Source organism: Oncorhynchus gorbuscha, linkage group LG08 (genome assembly GCF_021184085.1).
Source record: "Oncorhynchus gorbuscha isolate QuinsamMale2020 ecotype Even-year linkage group LG08, OgorEven_v1.0, whole genome shotgun sequence".
In the NCBI taxonomy this organism is placed as follows: domain Eukaryota; kingdom Metazoa; phylum Chordata; class Actinopteri; order Salmoniformes; family Salmonidae; genus Oncorhynchus; species Oncorhynchus gorbuscha.
This window is the reverse complement of record NC_060180.1, coordinates 22,335,009-22,356,500: the sequence shown is the minus strand read 5'-3', so window position 1 is coordinate 22,356,500 and position 21,492 is coordinate 22,335,009. Positions and strand designations below refer to the sequence as shown.

Genomic DNA, 21,492 nt, shown 5'->3' with positions numbered 1-21,492 from the left:
TAAATTACATGACCTCAGCGTGATAGGTCAATTCAATCAAGAAATTGAAAACAACACATTGATCGTCCATTTACCTATGATACTGTACCTTCTTCGCTACAAGGTGTCACATTTAAAAAAAAAAATTCTGAATGTCTATTTTCCAGGAGACAAACACCAATGGTTCAGACTTAGCACTTTATACCATCACTGTTATAGACCTGCAGTCTTTTCTAGCAAGCAAGTGTTTCTACATAATTTGAGACTTACCCTTTAAGTTTCCCTGAATCTCTGTGCTCTTATCCCACCATAAACATTTCCTCAGCTCCCAAGCCCCTGAATTGACCAAATAATGCCCGGTGGGGGTGAAATGTGACCTGACCCCAACCTGACATAATATCCAGCAGAGGAAGTTACGGAGACCCCAAGAATAACCTGAAACTAGAATCCTCACTTCCTGTGGGAAAGAGCTCCAGACAGTTCCCTCCTCAGGTTCACCACACAGGAATGATAGAGTTACTCTGTAACATGCATGTCATCACAACACAAGTTCCCGTAAGATAGCATTGTTGGAATCAATGTTAGAACACACCAAAATCACTGTCATTTTACCAATTGAAAAGTCAAGCCCTGGACCAAACTCACAATGAGATAAACCAGCAGCCAGCACAAGGAAATGTAGTTGTCTATACTCTCATTGAGGTTTTCACTGACCTTTGGCCAGTTATTCAGTGCCCCAATCACTGCCGACGAGAATTTGTTCCTGAAGCAGATGGTTAATGGTGTGCCTCCAACTCGGTACAACATCATCATAGCTGTGCTCTGTCAACTGGTACTGATGTGAAACAAATGGGAAGTGTTTACTGATGTATGATGGTCCATAAACAGTCATGCATTCAGATCCGATAAAATATGAGCTAGTGAGCCTGAGGAAACCCATCAGGTTGTTTTAGGAGAGGTGCAAAATCCCTCTTTGGTTGATATTAGTCCTCTATGGCCTTTTATTGGCAGAAATGAAAATGACTGTCCTAACTTTGTAATGAACACAGACAGTTATGAAACTCAATACTGCCAGTGACAGGCCTAGTGTGAACCGATAACTATTTACTATTTCCATCTCTAAGGTTGACTGGTTCCTTTTCCCTGGTCACCTGTCACAGTTCAGTTGTAAAAAAGGACTTGGGAGAGGATTTTGATATGTTTTCAGAGGTGATGGAAGAGCCAAGTGCCAACAGCTGGGCCTGTGTGGGCAACAGTGCTTGTGTCACAATGGCAGCTGCCTCTTTAGGGACAGGATGGCAAAAATGTATGCCTGTGTAGACCGGCCTCTGCCATCCTCACTAACTCAATGTGTCAACCATCTGTCAATTTTAGGAAATCATTTTTATATGAAAAGAGCCCTACATGGTTTTTAAAGGGAGCCAGTGACACCCAGTGGACAGAAGAACCTGCATCTACCTCATGAAGCAAAGTACAATTAACAAAATAGCAAATGCACCATGGATGTGACCTTATGATATAGCTTTATAAGCATTCAACAAACTGATATGCAATCAGTAAAAAGACAAGACATTTGCTTACGGTGTATGTAGAAAATGTATTCAAAACATGTCATACCTATAAAATCTCTCTCAAAAAAAATGGATTCATAACCATTTTTGACAAACATAGATCCTTAATTGAGAAACTTAAGGAATCCTAACCATATCTCTTCTTATACTCTTGAAGGCACCATAGATGTGCAGTTAGACCATCTCAGACTTTGACAAGTCCGTTGAAGTATTCTTCCAGGATGCCCTCCACCTCCTCCTCCTTGTAGTCTCGCACCTGGAACAGGGACCCGTCAACCGCCCCTCTGATCATGGCAGACAGTGCTGGACATGGGTAGAGAAGCCATATCATACAAGCTCAGTAGGTATAAAAGAATGGAATATGATCAAATCAACATCAAGTTGTGACGGTCTCAAATGTGGGATTGTTTAAAGCTTGCTGTGATATGTGTTATTGAATTCATGTGTTATTGTATTATGATAATTTCTCTCAAAGTCAAACTGTAATCTTACATTTTCCAGAGGAGGGCCGGAAAAGACAGAGGATTTTCTTCTGCATGTCCAGTGCCCTTCCCAGCTCATACCCAACTCCAAGAGAGGGCTGTGTCACTTCAGCTATTATCACTGACATTAGAGAAGAGCAAAGTTTAGATGGAAACTACTACTAACTTGTCTTGCAACATGGGTATAGATTAGTCACTTTCAGCAATGGGTAACTTTTTTAGCAAGAACAAGAGCTAATATTTAAATACTGTAAGAGTAGCATTATACACCTTTGCTATTCTGAAATAAATCGCGTTCAATGAATAGTGACAGAGTAGATGCACATATTATAAACAAGACACCAGATATTTAAATATTTTCATCCTAAGGCAAACTCGTCCTGACTCGTTCTTACCATCAGACATCATAAGCCATTCCATATCTCGGTCATGGATAAATGTATCGCCGTCCTGCACAGCATCCTCACCTAGGAGAGTCAATATGCAAGGTTAAAGTAAATGTTGACGAGTTCATGACCACCACAGTACAAATTCTAGTCACAATGAAGAAAGAAAAATCGTTTCATAAAAAGTAACAGTCCAGAAAACGACAAGCAAGTTGAGCTCATGCTGGTATCCAAATCTACAAATTATTTACAGGGAAGACACCGTCTGTGGTAAAGAACGTGGCTCACCTTTCTCTGACAGATCACAGTGACTCACGTGCTCCGTCAGAACTTCTCCATATTGCTGTAGTTTCTGCACAATTTTCTGATAAATAACCACATCCTGTCTTCCTCCACGAATACTGCCACAGAAGTAAATTTGCATAGCTTTCCTTTTAGCTTGCTAACTTATAGGTAGGTGTCTGAAAACGTTTTTGATTGAGTCGAGTGAAAATGATGCCTAAAAAAAAATCCAGTGTCCACTAGATAGCACAGCCACAAAGTCAAATAGTTTATATCGTAAAAATGTATGATTTTTTTGTTGTTGCTTTTTTTGTCTTAATTTAAGGTTAGGACACAAGGTTAGCAATGCGGTTAAGGTTTAAGTTACGGTTGGGGTTAGTTTTAAAATGACATTTTAAGAAGATTCATCGCAAAAATGGGAGGAGTTTATAACTTTGTGGCTATGGTAATTAGTGATGACCCCACAGTGTGTGATTAGCTAGCCCGTGCATCGTGTCCTTTCGCCTTTTGGCGCCATCTCGTGGCACACATGCTGGCGCCAAAACGCGAACGCGATGACGTCAAATCCGCCTCGATTTCCGTTTCGTTGATTTACAGGAACAGGAACGTCGACAGTGACTTGGTGGCCCAAAAACATTGAGGAAAATATAACTGTCAAGGTTAGTGAAATTAGATGTTATTGTTACACACACCGATATATATGTTCAAAAGGTTTATAATACTCTCACCTCTTGCATGGGGTATGTCCCTCAATGGGCAGTCTGAATCGATATCCTTTGCTAGCTAATCGTTTAGCTAAATTGCTAACGTTAGCTAGCTGACGTTGTTAGCTTGCAGGCTATCTACATCAGTTTATTTAGCTATTAGGTAACAGCAGTTAGGTAGGTGGAGGTCGGCTACTCTAAACTATATATCTGTTTCCATGTTCGTGCATTATTCGCTTCGTGTCAATGTAGTTAGCTAGCTAACGTCACTTTCTTCGTAAACAGCAGGTGTTTACTAACCGTGAAGTGCTTACGGTTAGAGAAAGCAAATACATAAATAATATAAAATAACGAAAATAATAATAAATACACAATGAGTTACGATAACTTTGCTATGTACACGGGGTACCAGTGTCGAGTCGATTTTTTAAAACTAGGCAAGCCAGTTCAGAATAAATGATTATTTACAATGACGGCCTATCAACATGCCTCCTGCAGGGGCGGGCGCTGGGATTAAAAATAAAATACAAAATATAGGACAAAACCCATCACGACAAGAGGGACAACACTACATAAAACGAGACCTAAGAAGACAACATATCATTGCAGCAACACATGAAAACAGCATGGTAGCAACACAACATGGTACAAACATTATTGGGTACAGACAACAGCACAAAGGGCAAGAAGGTAGAGAAGTGCAGGGTTACGAGGTAATAGAGCAAGATATGTACATATATCTAAGAATAAAGTGACTAGACAACAGTGTAGATAAAACAGTAGCAGCGTATGTAACGCGTAAAAAGGTCAATGCAGATAGTCCGAGTAGCTGTTTGGTTAACTATGGCTTGTGGATAGAAGCTGCACAGGGTATTGTTGGTTCCAGAATTGGTGCGTCAGTACCACCATGCAGTAGCAGAGAGAACAGTCAAGGACTTGTGTGTTACAAACTTTAATTCAAGCCAAACGTCGCTAGTTCCATAATAAACATCCATTGCAAAATGATAAGCCACAGGTAGACAGCAAGTACTGTATATAACTGCTGTGTTGATATGCCATTTCTACCCCTCACTCACGCACTCTCCCCCAGCCAGGGCTTGTGCCTGAGTCCGGCGTCCGTGAATGGAAGTGGAGATAGCATTCGAGATGGGTCCTGAGAGAATCTTACCAAACTCTGAGGAGGAGCTGGGCCAGGAGCGGCCGTCGGATGGTGGAGTGGGCGGGGAGTGGAGTGGAGAGGACATGGAGGGCGGTGTGGGAGATGATGAGGAGGAGGATGATGGAGGTTACTATTACCAGCCACTAAACCAGGACCCTGATGGACTAAATGCTGCACCTGGGGACCAGCCTGAGGATATGCCCCCAGTAGCAGAGCAACTGCATGAAGTCCACGAGAGAATAGAGGTATCTAACCAATGTTCTGAATATGATCAATGCAGTATTTCAATCAGTGTTATGTATTTATCATTTGGACAAAAGTCAGTAAAATGTCAATTGTCATTGCTTGTTGAGACATTGATGAAACTTAATTGATTCCTCCACAGTCAATGGGCTTACATCTTCCCCAGCCCCCTCCCTTAGACAGTGATGAGGAGGAAGAGCCAGAAGGAGCCTCTGTCCTGAGCAGTGCAGCCTCTATCCCCATGGATGAAGGTGAGGATCCAGTCTTGCTTAGTTCATCCACAGTACCCAAACATACAGGGGATGCTCATACAGCCTTAGAACTGACCATAGCTATTACTACTCCTTTATGGTATTGCTCATTAAGTTGCCATATAATGCTCAATGTAATGCTTTGTACTTATGTCCACTCCTAAAGATCACGTGGAGCTGGTGAAGAGGACCATGGCAGCAGTGGCCCTGCCCTCTCTGGCTATCCCAACCTGGGCTCAGGAGATCTCTGACGATCAATGGAAGGACATGGTCCAACAGACACTCCAGACTCGCCAAAGCTCTGGAGGCCTGATGCTAGAGCGCAAATAACACTGAATGGGCCTCCTTCCCACAGTCTAACTGTGCCATGCATTTCACCATCACATTTACCTCAGGGGAGTCTGGGCTGAGCTCTTCTGAGCGGGTCATGAGTTCTAGGTGTCTCAAATCTCAAGTTCCAATTCCTATTAGATTAAGATATCTCTCCTAAATGTGTTTGATAGGAGCCTCTGGGTACTCACTACTTCTAAGGGCGGCAGGTAGCTAGTAACTGAAAGGTTTCTGGTTCAAACACCAAGCCGACTAGGTGAAAAGTCTCTGTGCCCTTTGAGCAAGGCACTTAAAACGAATTGCTCCTGTAAGTCACTCTTGATAAGAGCATCTGCTAAATGACTAAAATGTAAACATTTACTTGGTATTTGTAAAGTTTAATGTGAATGAGGTCAAATGAATGAGTATAGTATATTTCTCTCTCAGCTCATGCAAACTCTTACTGCTTCTGGAAGGAAGAACTTGAATGTGTACAGCATAATGAGGCTCAATGGTTATGACAGGTAAAGCCAATTGGCCTTCAGAACAGAAACACTACTCTACGTGAACTAGGAGTTCCCCCACCCTAAGCTTTTTGAAACGTTCCAGTGTACAGTCAAACCACCTTTCCAATACCAGAGATCGCCTTTGTTATTTTTGGGTGGTGATTACCATATTGCAATACTGTTTAATCATTGTCTTTGTTGAGCATAATATATATATTATATGGGCATCCATAGGAAATGAACAATAAAAATGTGTCTTGTAACGTGTTAATTTCCTGGGGACCCAAAGGGGTACACATTTTAGACACCTGATTCCACTCATGTTTCTGATGAATGGAATCAGGTGTGTAGTGTTAGGGTAAAAACACAAATGTGCACCCCTTTGGGTCCCCAGAATGATGGATATTGACTTGTTTTGTGTGTGAGGGCAACATATTTCCAAACTCGATGGATGTCAAACATGTCCACTTTATTTTTTGCCTTTTTCTTTTGTTCTGTACATACATGAACATCTGTACAAAATGATTTTCAATACTATGTAATGCTCTAACTAATTAAAGTACAACCTATGTACATATGACCTGGAAGGCAATTTAAGATTAGTGTCAGAACTGGACAGAGTGGAGAAGGGAGTGGAGCAAGACCCTTTGTTTCAAAATGTAATCTTCAGTTCGTGTGGCTGCTGGACAAACTAAGCACATTTCCATGTCATCACTTGACACCCAGCAATGGCATTTAGTGTACAGTAACAATGCTACCCTCTTAGCGAGTCTGGAATGTCTCAACAGGTACCTTTTGGAAGCATGGTCAGTAGGAATGTATGTGCCTTGTTCAGTCAGGTAAGAGAACAGTTACATTCATTCTATTATCATGAACTAATATTTTAAATGATATTAGAATCATCTCATGCACAGCTAACTTTTTCAAACCTCACCAGAAAAATACAATTTAGAGAATGGTTCTTTGGATTTGCCAAATCCTGTCTGCTATCTGAGCCGATGAGATTTGTTCCACGCAGGGTGAGTGTAGAGGTTATCGCTACTTTGAAAACTGAGCACAGTACAAGATACATTTATTTAAGTGAAAGGAAATTGAGATTATATAATAAACAGCTCCAGATAGCTTGGATTAAGACTGCTCTAACATTATTACTGTCGGGGAGGAAACATTGGCAGCCAACTTTTCACTAAGGAAATCAAATTTTATTTGTCACATGCGCGGAATACATCAGGTGTAGACTTCACTGTGAAATGCTTACTAACAAGCCCTTAACCAACAATGCAGTTCAAGAGATTGCCTGGGTGAGATGACGAGTCACTTTGCCCAGCAGCCATAGAGGGAGTTGTTCCCCACTGTTTGAGTGATTGACAGGAAGCTCAAACAATAGAAGAGACCCTTACAAAGAAATTATGACATCGTACAGCAAGTGGTAAAAAAAACGGGTGGTGGGGGGGGGTAATTGGGATAAACCTACAGAACAAGGGGGTGCAACCCTAAGCAATATACATTACAATATACCGTGACACAAATATTTGGAACGGTAACCGCAGGCTTTCATTTTTCCAACATAATTATTGTGTGTTTTCTCATCAGTCCTTTAAGGAGGATGAATTGTGTATGGAAGTGCACTTTGCTTCAGTGCTTGAAAGAAACAATAGAACACAATCTACGACAGAGACCTATTGAATCAAGCCGGTTTGGAGGAAGAGAAAACAAAATAGGATATTTCGTAGAGATTCCCTGCACTTGAACTGAAACAACCCTTACCTTTCTACAATGAGGCTGACTCAACAGAGGAGCATTTTCAAGAAACATACACTGAACAAAAATATAAATGCAATGTGTAAAGTGTTAGTCATGTTTCATGAGCTGAAATAAAAGTTCCCAGAAATGTTTCATACTAACAAAAAGCTTATTTCTCTCAAATTTTGTGCACAAATTTGTTTACATCTCTGTTAGTGAGCATTCTCCTTTGCCAAGATAATCCATCCACCTGAAAGGTGTGGCATATCAAGAAGCTGATTAAACAGCAAGACTATTACACAGGTTCACCTTGTGCTGGGGACAATAAAAGGCCACTAAAATGTGCAGTTTTGTCATATACTGTCACAGATGTCTTAAATTGAGGGAGCGTGCAATTGGCATGCTGACAGCAGGAATGTTCACCAGAGCTGTTGCCGGAGAATTCCATGTTCATTTCTCTACCATAAGCTGCCTCCAAAGTCATTTTAGAGAATTTGGCAGTACATCCAACCAGCCTCACAACCGCAGACCACGTGTATGGCATCGTGTGGGTGAGCGGTTTGCTGATGTCATAGTTGTGAACAGAGTGCCCAATGGTAGCGGTGGGATTAAGCTACGGACAATGAACACAATTGCATTTTATCGGTGGCAATTTGAATGCACAGAGATACTGTGAATAGATCGTGAGGCTCATTGTCGTGCCATTCAGCCGCTGCAATCACCTTTCTGATCCACGCCCCTACATTTTTTAAGGTATCTGTGACTAATAGATTCCCAGTCATGTGAAATCCATAAATTAGTGGGCCTAATGAATTTATTTATTTCCTTATATGAATTGTAATTCAGTAAAATCTTTGAAAATGTTACACGTTCCGTTTATATTATTGTTCAGTAAAAATCCACAAAAAAAACGAATAAAAAAAAGAAAGGCAAGAAGAAGGCTAGAGAGGAATAATTAGAGGCTGAGTCGACATTAACCATTGGGCCAGAAACATTAATAAACATATTAACATGAATTTGACAGAAGGAATGGATGAGTTGGGATAACAATCATGGCAGTCAAGAGTCTGTAGACAGAGCAAGAAGGTTATCTTTGAGAAAACGGAGAAAATGATGGACTAATTCTGCACCAGTTAATGGTTGCTTTTCCTAAAGACCAACCTCGAGGACAATATTAACCTGACATTCTATCTAACGGAATTATTTTCGGAGGTTTCTTTTTGACACAGTGACATGATTCGTTTTTGAGCTACACCTCTAATTATAAAAAATACAATAAACATTTTACAGTTCTAAGTTGAGACATTTGTCAACTCATTCTCTTGTACGGACAATTGCTAATATATCACGGTTTATCTTTAAGTGCTTTTCAAAAGCCAGTTTTGTGAACTACAAAACGCTGTCAAAAACAGATCAAAACAAAAACACAAACCTACACAATTCATGTGAGCAGCTAGGTCTGAACTAAGTTATTGTTTTTTCATGGATTCTGAAATAAACCAATCATCAGGATTACAATCATGTTATTAGCATATGATTAGCATAATCAACAGGGAAAATGCAATTCAACAGACGGTGTAAGGCCATGATTTTACTCTGCAAAGAGGTGACGAAGATACAATTACAGTACTAAAACGTGAGCAAAACAGTCTCATGGAAGAGACTGACAGAGTAAATAATTAAATTAAGATAAAGTCAGCCATCTTGATTCCTAGTGCTCTCTCATTTTATTTAATTGCCTTGTCTAAGTTGTAGTGCTGAACGATTAGTGCTTTTTGAGGTTGGTTTGGTTATGAAAAAATAATCACGGTTTAAATGCTCTATACATCATGTGGGTTGTTGTGCTGAGCGAATAACCAACATTTCATTTTTTTCTCTCCGGTTATTAATCAACTAATTGACCAGCATCAGTTCAATTACAGTTCTTTGTGAGCCCAACGCACCGTTTCTCTAGTGGGAAATCAAATCATTCACGAGAGAACTCAAGTCAAGAACTATGTGGGGCGCTGGGATGAAGGGAGTTGTAGTTTTCCTTAAGCAAATGTTCAACCTAGTTCATAGCAGAAACGTGGTAATTCATTACAATAACCACAATCCATTGCACCTGTTTTTTTCCAGCTCGGATAGAGACGGATCAGAGAGGAAGAGGCGGAATGAAAGGTTTCACTGTCGCCAAAATCTGTCCAATATTTTGAACCAAAGCTTGTCGTCTGCTTTCCCGCCTTTGGGACAATGACATTGTTAGGGTGGCGACATGAACATCTCGTCATTATATACAGATCTCTGGACGGATACACTTTTACAGATACACTTTTAAGAGAGAGGAATGTACAGAACAAAACAATGAGAGGGACAGAGACAGTTCGTGAAAGTATGCCTTATCTACTTTGAAGAACTAGTAAAAAAAATATTTTGCCAGTCAGCTCTGAAGCATACTTTAGGCAGGCTAGCTAAATAAGATGACTGAAGAGAGTACAGTATGGGGAGCACATAGATAACACTAGATGGCCTGGCTGGCTGGCTGCTACTGCCTGAGCAGAGATGAGATGATGACTCTAAGGAATGAAAAATAATAAAGTAATCAAATACAAACTGAAATATTTTATTATTTCATAGAAATGTCCAATTTTTATTGATGTCGAGACACTGGAATATTTTCAATGTTTTGGCAATTTAATGTTTGGAATTTCCATTAAAAAGCTCATAATTAATTTAATATTTAAATAAATAATCGAAACCGAAATTCAAAAAGCACTAATCCTCAGAACTAGTTTGTTGAATGCTGTAACACAGAATAATAATCATTAATAAAAGTCCCACGATGGCAATGACTGCCCAGTGCTGCTTATCACTTATTAACCATAATTTATTCACATTACTTTAATAAAATATTCAGTTGTGTATATTACATTTGTTTTATTTGATTACTTTATTATTTCATTCTAAGTCATAATCTCATCCCTATAGAGCTATGCTGTCTGACAAAATTAATACTTTAATAGTTCTTCAAAGTAAATAAGGCATACTTTTATGACTGCTGAATACCAACTATCAATTACTTAGATCATGTATTTTCAGTGAATTATGGTCATTGTAGGTAATTACCACATTTTCCACGCTAAACTATGTAGAATACTGGCCTGTTGGCAACTACAACTCCCTACCATATCGTACAGTCTGGGCTTGATCTGATTTCTCTAGAAAAACTACACACTGAGCTTACAGAAAAAAATTGAAAGAAATGGAATTCAAATAATAGGACTGATATCGGTCAATTAGTTGTTTAAAAAACATTTTGGTTAATAGCTCAGCACTACTAAATTGTATTGTAAGCTTTGTGTCGCAGACTTCGCTTCCTCAACATTTACTATGTTGCCTGGGCATGACCTGACAGCTAGGGTTTTTTACAGAGCAGAACCACTACTTTCACTAGACTTCCAGCTAGACTAAAGCATGGCCTCATCATCCACCAAACCATTCAGATTACCCACACCCTCTCACTCCAGGCAAGCTAGCAAGAGAATCAATCACAATCTACTGCCCTCTATAGGTAATGCTGAGTTCCAAAAAGGAAACAAAGAAACATGCTTCACGGATGCTTACACTAATACTACTGTTGTGTTATGGTTGTCCTTGTGCAACCTAATGATCGGCCCACTGTAGTCAAGTATGTATGCATTTCAGTGCAAGCTGGAACTATTGTAGGTCTGTATGTTCCTATATGTGCGCATATGTGTGTACTTGTCCGTCTCTGTGATGGCCCTGGTTTTCTGCAGATGGGGATCTCCGGCAGAGATGAAGGAGTGGAGGGGGAGGAGAAGCGGAGGAGAAGGGGGGGCGTAAAGCTGGTGACTGGTTGGATGCGACACGGGGGGGGGGTTAGGTGCAGGGGGTGCCACTGCTCCCTGGTCAGAGGGCCTCCTCGTTGGCCGTCAGGTACTCCTCCGCTCTCTTGTGCTGCTCCAGGGCTTTTATAGTGTACACGTCCTGCGGCAGCTCCGACTTCCTCCGGATCATCACCTTGTCTTTCTTGATGTCCTTCATCCCCTATGGAAGTTAATAGAACAAAGTGTTCAAGACCATATCCAATACAGTAACGAAATGTCTCAAATGGACAGACATGGTCTGGTGAATTCATAAACTGACATGAGTTGGTTGAGGAATACATTTCAAACTTTAAAAACATAGAATGATGAAAAGAAGAAATAAAGAAGAAGAAAAATCAACAGAACAGCGCTGTTTTTTCTTAATCCATTGATTAGTTGGTAGGTGTATTAATACTATCCTGAACGACAGCCTGCAGGTGGGCGTACAGTATGTGGTACGGGTGGTGTGAGTACATACCTGTGATTCAACAAATGAAGGCCTTGACGATTCATTGATTAGTAGGTGTGTTAGTAAGTGATTAGGCTGGAAAAACAGCCTGCAGGTGGGCGTATGTAGGCTAGACAGAGCAGTGTACCTGTGAGTGTGCTGGTAGTTGTACCTGTGTGGCCTCTGTCTCGACAGTCTTCTTCAGCAGCTGAATGTCCTCAGCAGTTGGCGTCTCCGTCTCCATGGAGTACAAGGGCACCCCTCCCGGACTCTCATTGTACATCATGTACTGGAAGATTACAGACACAAATTAGTTGTATCTGGTCTGGATACGGCCTGTGAAATACACCCACGAATGTAACAAGAGCAACATCAGACAGCCCATTGAATTCAGTAAGAAAAGAGGCAGACCTCTTCTTGTGGGTGGAGACCAGGTCGAAGGTTGGCAACCTGCAGAGAAAGTATAAGTTAAACCATGGCTACATTCACTGAAGCACAATTCCTCTTAATTAAAACTTCAGCTATTTGTGCCTGAGCGCTTGGAGCTGGGAATCAGTCATGAGAGATGATCAACGGTGATAATTAGATGTGTCTGGAACAAAAGGACTTTACAAAGTCTAATTAATTAAAGCATGACCCTGTTTAAAACCCAAAGATCCCTGCCTACACCTCTTAATGTGCAGACAATTTCACACGCAACCATAGCAACATAATTGCTGAGGACTGAGGAGTTTCTCCCCCTTTTGGTTGCTTTTTACCCCCTTTTTATCCCCAATTTCGATGTTGTCTCATCGCTGCAACTCTCCAACGGGCTCGGGAGGCAAAGGTCAAGTCATGCGTCCTCTGAAACATGACCCGCCAAACCGCGCTTCTTAACACCCGCCCGCTTAACCCGGAAGCCACCCGGGTCTGTAGTGACGCCTCAAGCACTGCGATGCCGTTTGCGTCACGTGTGTGAGCGTTGCAAAATAATTTTCAACATACATGTTATTCAATTATTGCACCCATACTGCTCGAGTGCCAACGAGCATCTGCGTTGCTAATCGCTAAAATAGAAGTCAAGTAGAAATAGAATAATCACCCAAAGGGAATGGACAAGTTCATATACAAGTTTTCGCTCCTCCCTTGTACTTGATTGATGAATTAAGGCCACTAATTGGTAAACAACTCCCCTCACATGTTTGTCTAGGTCAAAAATCCACAGACACTAGGACCTCCATGGAATGAGTTTGACACCCCTGATATAGGGCCTTGAAACTCAGCTCTGGACCTCGAAGCCAGTGCCACTGCTTGTTTTCATTGTTCCCCTCCAATCAGGGACTGATTTAGACCTGGAAACCAGATGAGTGCAATTTATTTTAAGATTGTTTCTGTTCTGAGTTTGAAGGCTCTATATTAACTTGTCCATTCCCTTAGTGTGATTATTTAACCTTGCTTAAATAAGAAATGTTTTTATGGTGAGCGAGTGTTGCGCCTTTTCCTTTGCAATGATGATTACATTTTTTGGTTGCACCTCGACTTACGTTGGTTGAGCACCCTTCTCTACTTCTTTCCAAAATACATGACCCTAAGCATTATGGGATGCTAATTGCTTAATTAACTCAGGAACAACGCTTGTGTGGAAGCACCTACTTTCAATATACTTTGTATCCCTCATTTACTCAAGTGTTTCCATTATTTTGTCAGTTACCTGTATTTGCAGGATCAGAACAGACAGGATGCGTGTTGCTAGGGACCATTCATTTGATACTACATACAGTACACTTTTTGGGGGCAAATCCAATTATGCAGTGTCCATCTACAAATGTGTATATGGAAATAAATTGCAGTGTCTCATTTCCTGAGCCTACTCCCTAGAACAACGTGATGCGAATGTTCCACAATGCATGGGGATAGGGTAGTGGTGTTTTTGACATCCTGCCATAGGGATCACCTGTGGGTTATGCTTGGCCAGCTCCTCTATCTTGTGCCAGACCTCCTCACGCTCCTTCAGCTTGCACTTCTCTCTGAAAACACATCAGCAACAACATAAACTACGGAGTTGGAGCCAACCAGGAAATCAGCTGGCTTGGCATTTTACTGTGCTTTGAGGGAGAGGATCAATAATTCCAGACGGGAATAAAGGAAGGTGCTGATTTACTAGAAGACCATGCAGATGTCCTCTTTGAACATGCCCAGTGGACTCACTTCTGTTTCTCAGCCTTGTACTGCTGGGTGCAGTCATCAAACAGCTTCTGGTTCATCTCCATGAAGAGCTTCAGGGCGTTGTAGATCAGCCCATGGATTGTCCTGAAGAGAGGAAGGACATGGAAACACAATGCAATATGTGCAAGTTAACATACAATGAATCATTGAAATGCATATTTCAGCGAGTGCTGTACATCAAATGTTTTGATGGATTATATTCAAAAGGATCCAGCGTCCTATTTTCAGGGGGAGAAAAATATTTCTGCACTTTTGCAAATTGTATTTTCTTCCATTACAACTATTCATAGGTTTCTTCTCTCAAATGTGAACCCAGGGTCCTAATAGCCAGGCTTGTTTTGGATGCACGCAAGTTCTGCAGGAGCATTGATCTTTCAATTGACTTGGCTGCAGGGGTCGTACTTGTTCCAGTGGCTCTTGGAGTTCTTGTAGAGAGCAGGGAACATGATGGGGAGGATCTTGGCTGCGTTGTCGCTGATCAGGCTCATAATGTACTCGTTGTTCCAGTAGTACAGCGCCCTCTCTGCCACCTTGAGAGCACAACACAGGAGGCAATCAGAGACAATACACCCCTTGTCATCTAAGTGGTCTTCTTCTATTGTGGTTATTGTAAAGTTCCTGTTCATGACCGAATATCGCACTCGATACTAATACCAATTACTTTCAATTGACTTGACAAGTTATTTTTCCTTCCTGAAGGCAATTTTATATTCTGTTATGTTTGGTGAAGCAGAATGAGTAAACACAGCAGTGTGAGTGAGTTTGAGGCAGGCGTAGTGTACCTGGAAGTGTGGACTGGAAACACACTTGGCCAGCTGTCTGAACAGCGGCTCCATGATCTTGACGAACTCAGACGGCTCGATGACGTCCAGGATCTCCTCCAGCTCGTTGAGGAACATCACCTCTTTGGGGCTGTGGGTCTTAGGCCAGAACTTCAGCAGGCCCATGATCACCTCAGGGTCAAATCATTAACACAAATTTAACATTCAACGCCCACAACAGCAAAAAAATCTGTTTTTGCACCTCTACAGAACATTTTCATAATCCGTATATTTTAGCTAGTTTGGATGATAAAAAATCATATCTAACCATTAATAAATGGTATAATTGCGTGATATGATGCATTTTGCAATCCCACTCCCCCGTCGCATGAATGGTTTTGACCACTAAAGTGCACGCTCCACTGCTTTGATTGGTGCAGCTAGAAACCACAAGTGAAAAAGGCACCCGTGTATAATTATTCAAGGAACTTGTTTATCTGTTTTGTTGTGCTGTCGTTACATTTGTATTGGTGTTTTAGTGTTTCGTGTCTGATGCACTTTTTTTTCTTTTTACCTTTATTTAACTAGGCAAGTCAGTTAAGAACAAATTATTATTTTCAATGACGGCCTAGGAACAGTGGGTTAACTGCCTGTTCAGGGGCAGAACGACAGATGTCAGCTCGGGGGATTCGAACTTGCAACCTTTCGGTTACTAGTCCAACGCTCTAACCACTAGGCTACCCTGCCGCCCCAGGGTGTTGATATTTGCGGCGTGCATCATGAGCAAAGTCATTGTAGCCTATCATTTCACTTCACCTGTGAGAACCAAGAGCACGGGCTGACTTGGCTTTGACGTAACGCAGCCGGAAAGCTTATCAACAGCCCAACAAAGGTTTTCACCGTGTCCAATACAACATAGAAAAATACATCTCTCGCCCAAACCATTCAATAGATATTGCCAGAGCTTCATCTTATTCTTTCTAACAATTTATAATGCTTCTGACAAATTCAGCTCCAGAACCAACCATAGCCTAGCCAGCTGGATAATTTTTTGAAAATGTATAGTAAAACCCCCCCCAGCAAAAACAGATAACATTAGCTAGCTAGTTAAGGTTAACAAGATACCTAGCTGGATAAGGTTAGCATTCTAGCTAGCTTCAGTGACTGTCAGTGCCCTATTTGTTGTTGTTTCTCCACTCCACGTTGAAATCATCACGACGTTCCCACCCCCAATTTGTGAATATGTATATATTAGGAGCCTACGTCATTCTTCTGAGGTGGAACCAAATCCAAGCATTTTCTAGGACAGGATTTACGTCAAAATAGGGGCGGCAACTTCCTCTAGAGGGCCCTTTCACTGTGTGATGAGTATTAAACTCACCGGTTCAGTTAGACTGCTGTCCTTTTCCAAGAACTGCACAACGCAATATGCCAGCTGTGGAGAGATAAAGAGAGAGACAAGTCGTATGAGTAAGAGCATATCAGCAGGAACTTAAATGAGAGGCACGTCTGAGCCTCATGCTGTGTGGGGGGGAGGCCTTTCCGAGCACTGCGATACCTGGGGGTGGTAGACGCTGAGTGACTTCACTTTGTGAAGCGGCAGCAGCCCTCGGATCAGGAACATTTTGTGCTCCTCTTTCAATGGCAGGGCAAAGCCGTTGATTATGCTGGGGATAAGGGACAAGGGAAGATTTGTTTGAGGTGAATGGTAACAGAGCATGTGTTGAGGGGATAGTACACTGTGCAGTGTGCACTCACCTTCCTAAGATTTCTAAGAGCTCTGCGATTCCATTGTGATGCTCCGTTTCATATATAAACCTGCAATATGAGACCAGACCAAGGTCAACTATCGATTACATTACACAGATAACAGATATACTGACACATCTTCTTACATACATCAAACACAACCTCAACATTTGACAACCTTGCAGTTTTTTTTCTTTGTTGTGGTTACATATCGATCCTCCCAAGAACAGACAGACTTCACTCAATCACACTCTATGAATAGATTTCAATGGCGAGAGATGTAGCTGCTTGCAAGACAGACACATAGAAACAGAATAACTAGAACGGGCATCTCCCCAATCAAGTCAGCATCCTGTGTTAGGTGGACAGGCAGCCACATTGGGTGTACCTGTAATTCTATTTCTATGGACAGACATAACTGGTGTAAAAGCCATATCTCACCTGTAGAATATGTTGTTGATCTGTCTGCGGATGTAGGCCCGGAGGCCCAGGAACTTGCCGTAGATCCTGTGGAGGATGGTCTTCAGGAAGTCCCGCTCCCTGGGGTCTTCACTGTCGAACAGCTCCAGGAGCTGTGGGGGTGGAGGAGGGACATGATCAGGCATATGCGTTCAAGAAACTAGCACTACTAAATAAAATAGATACAAATGGGACACTTGCAATTGTAGAGGCAAAACATTTTTCAATCAGGCAAAGGTAGAAAATATACTATTCGTCAGACAAATAGTCCATTCACTGATACACAAAAATGTTCCTGAACATGTAGCACATAATATTAAGTGGTGCGGTGAAAACAAAATTACACTGCCATGAGATTTGATAGAGGCTGGGTTTTGCCATAACATAATGCAAGGCCATGTGTGTTTGGAGCCCAGGCCAGCACTCAGAAAGTGAGTAGGCTGACTCAAGTCCTTAACATTCATTTCCAGCAGCGGTGGATGGGAAGCATCATGTGGTCAGATGGAGCAGAGTGATCCCTGCTAATTCCCTCTCAGCTCTCAGGTCTCTCTACTGTGTGGGTGGGAGACGGAAGCTGGCCAAGGTATGAGTGAACACACATACACAGCATAATTCCCAACTGCCTGGGCGCCAGGATATTACACATACTGCCAATTAAATATTTTAACAGCTCAGCAGTTACAGGGAGTGAAGTTTGTGTTTTGTTGGAGGAGAGGGATACTTACAGACAGTACAAACTTTTGGTCAATGTATTTTTTAGCGACATTAGGCTGGAAATCAGGGGACTCCAGGAATCGTAAGAAGAATTCGTACACCAGCTAGAGGGAAGAAAAAGAAGACATTGAGATAAAAGTTTGGTGTGATTTGAGGCTGAAAATACTGAAGGGGGGAAAAAAGTATTTAAAAAGTCTAAAATATTATAGTCTAAATTTCAAATGTAAGAAAATATTCACGCTTACACTGTGTGCACGCACACACACGTTACCTGTAGGTGTGGCCAGGCAGCCTCCAGTGTGGGCTCGTCCTCCTCTGGGTCAAACTCAGCCCCTGTGGGGTTGGAGGATGGTGGTAGGGTCCTGAACAAGTTGATTGAAAACTGAACAGGGCAGAGGAGAGATGTCAATCAACATGGCAACAATCAACAACTCTAAAGCTGCCATCCGATTGTAAGTGTTAGGAAAACACAGCACAGCTAATAATCTGATACCACACAAAAGGAACGACTTTCATAAGATCAGAGCACAGTGTGCCCTGGCCTCCTCTGCCTACCAATGAGAAAGACCCTAGTAAGGTCAGTTTATAAGGTAACACTGGTAACTCTTGTTTAAAGGCTGTTTAGGTTTACCCCTGCTAACACTACCACTGGGAGAGCTGCAGTTGAGCAGCATCCCTCTGCCTGCATCCCTGCAGCTGACGCAACGCAACGCAACGCAACGCAACGCAACGCAACGCAACACTTCCCCAGCACCTGCTTCTTGTCTCGGCCTGAGGCTGCCGCAGCACAGAGCCCCTTCGGCACTGAGGAGAGAGAGAGGGGCTGGAAATAGCCTGCCTGGCTCCACAGCTCCATCGCCCAACCTCAACCTCATTACAGAACACTGGGAGAGGGAGAGACGACAGCAGAAAGGGAACAGGAGGTGGTAGTTTTGAAAGAGGGACAGTGATGGACAGCGGGGAAGGGAAAGATATACAGTGGGATGGGGAGAGAGAAAGGAGGGGCGAGGGAGAGAGAAAGGGAGGATGTAGGAGGAACAGAGGAAGAAGGGGAACGATATACAGAGGGGAGATCCACATGAGGCCAGTGTTGTGGTGCATGGCCAACAATTCAGAGATGCTCAACGGAAGAGCAGATGTATGGGCTATAATTTGTGATGAATAATTGCTCAACATTTCCCAGTGCACGCTTATTACTCGTTGAGCACAATGCTCAAATTTGTCACAAGCGGAGGGGGAGAGAATGACCCGGGGGGAGAGAGAGGGAGGGAGTACCTCAGAGGAGAGAAGAGAGGGAGAGTACAACAGGGGGAGGAGGGACAGAATTCCCCAGGGGGGAGGAGAGAGGGAGAATACTCCAGGAAGTAAGATATAGGGGGAAGAGAGAGGCAGATAATAGCCCAGGGGGGAAAAGAGACGGAAAAGAGAAGCTTCCAGGGGGATTTGGCTCGATCTGACTTATCACTGACATAAATAACGACCTTTGGGTGCTCCTCAAGGGTTTGATGCTGATTCTCTCACCCTACTGTGCTGGGTGGAATCCTGAGCCAGGCTAAGCTGAAGTCATTGAACACAGAGTCAGGATGTGGCATACTGAGGTGACAGGGGGGCCTTGACAGCATGTTAACACCCACAACCTTCCCTGAACATGGTGATTAAATACAGGCCCAAAACCTTCCACACTTTGTCAGGGTTTATGTACAGTCGGTGCATGGATCTCTTTTTACCATGATCACACCCTCTGGGTAGATGGACTCGGTGACCACATCGCGGTTGTGTGTGATGTACTCCACCATCTCATTCAGGCCAGCACGCTTCACCTCCTTGTACTTCAGGTCGCTCAGAGGGTCCGTGACAAAGTCAAAGAGCACGCAGCACTGCCGCAGCTTCTGCACAAACAGCTCCTCCCGGTCAATAAGGGGCGCATCTGAGGAAGAAAAAGGATGGGAAGATCAATGATATGCTGTATGTCTAGATTAGGGCTCTCCAACCCTGTTCCTGGGGGGATACCTTCCTAAAGGTTAACTCCAACCCTGTTCCTGGATAGATACCCTCCTATAGGTTAACTCCAACCCTGTTCCTGGAGAGATACCTTCCTATAGGTTTTAACTCCAACTCTGTTTATTTATTTTTGATTTCACCTTTATTTAACCAGGTAGGCTAGTTGAGAACAAGTTCTCATTTACAACTGCGACCTGGCCAAAATAAAGCAAAGCAGTTTGACACATACAACAACAGAGTTACACATGGAATAAACAAACATACAGTCAATAATACAGTAGAAAAAGTCTATATACAGTGTGTGCAAATGAGGTAAGACAAGGGAGGTAAGGCAATAAATAGGCCATGGTGGCGAGGTAATTACAACATACCAATTAAACACTGGAGTGATAGATGTGCAGAAGATGAATGTGCAAGTAGTGATACTGGGGTGCAAAGGAGCAAGAAAAATAAATAAATAAATACAGTATGGGGATGAGGTAGTTGGATGGGCTATGTACAGGTGCAGTGATCGGTTGGCTGCTCTGACAGCTGGTGCTTAAAGTTAGTGAGGGAGATATGAGTCTCCAACTTAAGTGATTTTTCCAGTCATTGGCAGCAGAGAACTGGAAGGAAAGACGGCCAAAGGAGGAATTGGCTTTGGGGGTGACCAGTGAGATACCTTCCTATAGGTTTTTGCTACAACCCTGTAGGTTTTCGCTACAAACCGAATCTAGCTGGTTGAGAAGCTGAATCCAGTTAGTTACAACTGGGGTTGGAGCGAAAACCTACAGAGGGTAGCTCTCCAGGAACGGGGTTGGAGAACCCTTGGCTAGATAGTGATTCATAACTTCAGAAAACATTATACACTTGTTCTGTCATCCCACCATTTTGTGTCCAAGGCTAACATTGGGGATAAAGTGTGGGATACAGACTCATACACCTCCATTCATAGACCTCCACATTATTTACCCTGGCTCAATTGTACCCTTAGGGTTGTGAAACCCTGCTATTCCACACAGCTAGCTACTGGTTTACAATTCAGACTCCCTTATGCAACGAGGCTTTCATGAAACCACAGCACCCCACCTCCTCCTTCTCCTCCTCCTCCTCCTCCTCCTTTTCCTGGATAATGAACATCAAGGTCTCCTGTACTTGTCAGCCCCCTCACAGAACTGAGGAAAATGGCATGACACTGTGGCATGGAAGCATGCAGACTCCACCTCACACACTGAAAACAGCCTTGATCTAGTGTGTTGTTGCTTGTTGCGTAATGTTTAAGCACACTTGGCGTGAGTGCTTTACTATCATGTCAGCTTAAATGAATAGGATTTACATGAATGACCCATTTCAAAGGGTCAGAACATGTTTGGATGTGAGCTATATTGTAGTGCGTTTTGGAGGATGTTGATTGAGTTGTGATAAAATATCATTATTCAATTTGCATTGTGGGATAAGACCATGCAATCGAGTGGGTATGAGAAACACTTGAAACAAAGGAGGATTATGGTCAAGGACATAGACGTGAGGGTTGAGACGTTTTTCAAGAATACAAGGAACTGTGAGAGGGAGAAGCCGGAATCTGGGGCACAGACAACAGTCCCAATAAAACTACACATAGATTGGCACATAGATTTCTCATTGTACTTGGCAATACAAGTACCAAGACATGAGAAACTGGCTTTAAATTGGCAA

The 21,492-nt window shown here is 42.5% G+C and overlaps 3 protein-coding genes across 5 annotated transcripts in view; 1 reads left to right on the top strand and 2 right to left on the bottom strand.

Annotated features, from left to right (window-relative positions):
* Positions 1-1,485: 1,485 nt before the first annotated feature.
* dnph1 (2'-deoxynucleoside 5'-phosphate N-hydrolase 1) lies at positions 1,486-3,093 on the bottom strand. Its single transcript, XM_046358851.1, has 4 exons — positions 2,707-3,093; positions 2,428-2,499; positions 2,043-2,153; positions 1,486-1,853 (listed from the first exon to the last, which is right to left on the bottom strand). Exons 1-4 carry the CDS (start codon positions 2,840-2,842, stop codon positions 1,735-1,737), a joined length of 438 nt encoding a protein of 145 aa, XP_046214807.1. The 5' UTR covers positions 2,843-3,093; the 3' UTR covers positions 1,486-1,734.
* Positions 3,094-3,206: 113 nt separating this feature from the next.
* On the top strand, positions 3,207-6,452 carry LOC124041353 (male-enhanced antigen 1-like). 2 transcript variants are annotated; one of them, XM_046358849.1, is made up of 4 exons: positions 3,207-3,359; positions 4,495-4,808; positions 4,949-5,057; positions 5,224-6,452. In XM_046358849.1, the coding sequence occupies exons 2-4, from the start codon at positions 4,527-4,529 to the stop codon at positions 5,385-5,387; spliced, it is 555 nt and encodes a 184-aa protein (XP_046214805.1). In that variant the 5' UTR covers positions 3,207-3,359; positions 4,495-4,526; the 3' UTR covers positions 5,388-6,452. The 2 variants fall into 2 exon arrangements, with proteins under 2 accessions (XP_046214805.1, XP_046214806.1); XM_046358850.1 differs by having other exon boundaries at positions 3,255-3,359; positions 4,499-4,808.
* A 1,963-nt stretch (positions 6,453-8,415) lies between these two features.
* LOC124041352 (serine/threonine-protein phosphatase 2A 56 kDa regulatory subunit delta isoform-like) overlaps positions 8,416-21,492 on the bottom strand; it is a 51,814-nt gene continuing 38,737 nt past the window's right edge. Inside the window, exons 4-17 of one of the 2 annotated variants that reach the window (XM_046358846.1) lie at positions 19,545-19,744; positions 18,089-18,199; positions 17,829-17,921; positions 17,086-17,216; positions 16,654-16,713; positions 16,454-16,562; positions 16,277-16,330; positions 14,917-15,087; positions 14,537-14,664; positions 14,117-14,218; positions 13,863-13,935; positions 12,341-12,379; positions 12,078-12,218; positions 8,416-11,662 (exon numbers count right to left, since the gene is read on the bottom strand). In XM_046358846.1, coding sequence (XP_046214802.1) covers positions 11,525-11,662; positions 12,078-12,218; positions 12,341-12,379; positions 13,863-13,935; positions 14,117-14,218; positions 14,537-14,664; positions 14,917-15,087; positions 16,277-16,330; positions 16,454-16,562; positions 16,654-16,713; positions 17,086-17,216; positions 17,829-17,921; positions 18,089-18,199; positions 19,545-19,744 — 1,550 coding nt within the window. In that variant the 3' untranslated portion in view covers positions 8,416-11,524. The remainder of the gene's footprint in view (positions 11,663-12,077; positions 12,219-12,340; positions 12,380-13,862; positions 13,936-14,116; positions 14,219-14,536; positions 14,665-14,916; positions 15,088-16,276; positions 16,331-16,453; positions 16,563-16,653; positions 16,714-17,085; positions 17,217-17,828; positions 17,922-18,088; positions 18,200-19,544; positions 19,745-21,492) is intronic. The other variant, XM_046358847.1, reaches the window with a different exon arrangement.